Source organism: Cyphomyrmex costatus, unplaced genomic scaffold (genome assembly GCF_001594065.2).
Source record: "Cyphomyrmex costatus isolate MS0001 unplaced genomic scaffold, Ccosl1.0 scaffold310, whole genome shotgun sequence".
Classification (NCBI taxonomy): domain Eukaryota; kingdom Metazoa; phylum Arthropoda; class Insecta; order Hymenoptera; family Formicidae; genus Cyphomyrmex; species Cyphomyrmex costatus.
Window position 1 is genome coordinate 61241 of NW_017277233.1, and position 2331 is coordinate 63571.

Consider the following 2331-nt stretch of genomic DNA (forward strand, 5'->3'; position numbering starts at 1 on the left):
ATTCTATCAATTATCGAAGAACTTCGCAAAGCCGGACTGATTATAAATTGATCATTATGTATACACGTCGATCAGTCGACATCGAAATGCCGATCAACAAGTTTGGATTGTCGCTCGGAGGAGGAAGCGAATGGCACTATCAGTGGCGTGGATTGTTCAGAAATTACGTGCACGATAACGCTCTTTGTCGAGTTGCAGCCGACTTTGACGCAAAGTCGCGTAAGATTCGACGTTTAGCGCTACCAATGGAGGATACTGACGCAGTAAACAAACGATATGTGCAGCAGAGTGTTCAAGATTTGAAAGATCGTCTTTATGAAATTGAAAGACGGATAACATCATTTCAGAATAACGTGCAAATTATTTTAAATGAATTTGAAAAAAAGATTCGAGAATCGAAGAATGTCTGAGAAACGATCGCTGGTTGAAGAATTACACGCTCCGGCGAGAAGAAATTTTCCGCGAAGACGCGTCATAGTACACGGATATGATGACCTGTGGCAAGCGGATGTAGTCGAGATGCGTCCGTATACGCGCTTCAACAGAGGTTACCACTACATTCTCACTGTCATCGACGTGCTGAGTAAGCATGCATGGGCCATACCGCTCAAAGCCAAGAGCGGGAATGAGGTGACGCGGGCAATTGCAAAGATAATTCGAGACGACCGAAGATGTCCGAAAAATTTGCAGACTGACAAAGGAAAAGAATTTTAGAACTCAGATGTGCAGAAAATTTTGAAGAAGCACAACATCAATCATTATTCTATGTATTCCGTAATGAAGGCATCGGTCGTTGAACGATTCAATCGTACATTGAAGAATGACATGTGGAAACAGTTTACATACAACGGAAGCTACAAATGGATCGAAATGCTGCCGCGTCTCGTATCGGATTACAACGCGCGTAAGCATCGCACTATCGGCATGCGACCCGCTGACGTAACCCCCGCGATCGCCGAAAGACTCCTGGGTACGGTGCGATAAAGATCGCGGGTCCCGCAAAATTCAAAGTAGGCGATACGGTACGCGTGAGCAAATTCAAGACAATATTTGAAAAAGGTTTCACACCGAACTGGACGACGGAGGTCTTTAAAATTATCAAAGTGCAGCAAACTAATCCAGTGACGTATCTACTGGAGGATTCCCGCGGAGAGCTCATAGCTGGAGGATTCTACGAATACGAACTGCATCGCGTCGCTAATCCCGATGTATACCTTGTTGAAAAAGTGTTGCGCAAAAGGGGAAACGAGGTTTATGTGAAATGGTTGGGACTTGACAAATCACACAATTCGTGGATTCATAAAGACAATGTATTATAAAATTATAAATTATACATTATAAAAATTACACATTATATAAATTATATATTATACATTAAAGTATATTAAATATCCTTTACAAATATATTTACATATTATATATTACATATGGATATATTTACATATTTATATATATTACATATGATATATTACATATATTTTACATTTTATACATGTTATACATATTAAATATTATTATTATTCATACAAGATATGTTTTATTTACATCGGTAATGTCCCCATGGGAGCGTGTCGGTAGAACCTGATACGATATACCGCCTATCATCGTGTGGACTTAGAGCGATTTTTGTTTCCGATATCGTGTGCACCTCGTGCAATTTCGATCTGATGCACGATTGTCTGCGCGTCATTTCAATAGCATCGTTTAAGCATCGCGTGTAATCATCAAAAGTTATGGATCTTGCCACAACGTTACTTTTGACACCCTTTGCCTTTTTCGTATCCTTCTTTCCTTGCACACGTAAAGCGTACATTTTCGCTCTAAGCTCGACGAATTCAGTCATGTTGTCACCGTTGTTCTCGTCTTTCATAAGACCTGGAACTTTTTTATTCGCGAGCGGAATGTGATATGAATTGTCGACAGAGTAATCGCTCGTATCAAATCTGTTATAGCCCGAATGGCTATCACTTATTTTATCAATTATTTCATTCAACCGGTATAGTAATCGGCACCGGAAATGCAAGTCTGCACATTCTTTAAACCGCGCGCGACAAAGCGTCGATCTAAGGTCGTAGCGCGCGAAATACCTAAATGCACTCGGCATGGCAACCAACAGCGGAAGTGCAAGATTGCACATTCTTTAATCACGCGATCGCGCCTCTAGCGCGACGAATATTACCATATATGGTCCGATCGAAGACCAAAAGCGACATCATCAAACTCAATATAAGCGACCGCCTAAATGCCGAGCGCAGAGTCTTGTCTTGAAATCTAAACGTAACGATACGTTACGCGCGTCGCGAGAACCGAGTCAAGTAACATCCGCGATAC

The 2331-nt window shown here is 41.3% G+C and overlaps 1 protein-coding gene across 1 annotated transcript; it reads left to right on the forward strand.

The window, feature by feature from the left end:
• Positions 1 to 519: 519 nt before the first annotated feature.
• Positions 520 to 1319, forward strand: LOC108775754 (uncharacterized). The gene is made up of 3 exons (XM_018542208.1): positions 520 to 630; positions 784 to 970; positions 1060 to 1319. The coding sequence occupies exons 1-3, from the start codon at positions 520 to 522 to the stop codon at positions 1317 to 1319; spliced, it is 558 nt and encodes a 185-aa protein (XP_018397710.1).
• The last annotated feature ends 1012 nt before the right edge of the window (positions 1320 to 2331 follow it).

What these genes read in the sequence shown, in the direction of transcription:
- LOC108775754 (XM_018542208.1), top strand. Translation starts at nt 520, where the DNA reads ATGCGTCCGTATACGCGCTTCAACAGAGGTTACCACTACATTCTCACT. An exon ending in AAGCCAAGAGCGGGAATGAG is followed by an intron (nt 631 to 783) that starts GTGACGCGGGCA and finishes TCCGTAATGAAG; the next exon opens with GCATCGGTCGTTGAACGATT. An exon ending in GATCGCCGAAAGACTCCTGG is followed by an intron (nt 971 to 1,059) that starts GTACGGTGCGAT and finishes TATTTGAAAAAG; the next exon opens with GTTTCACACCGAACTGGACG.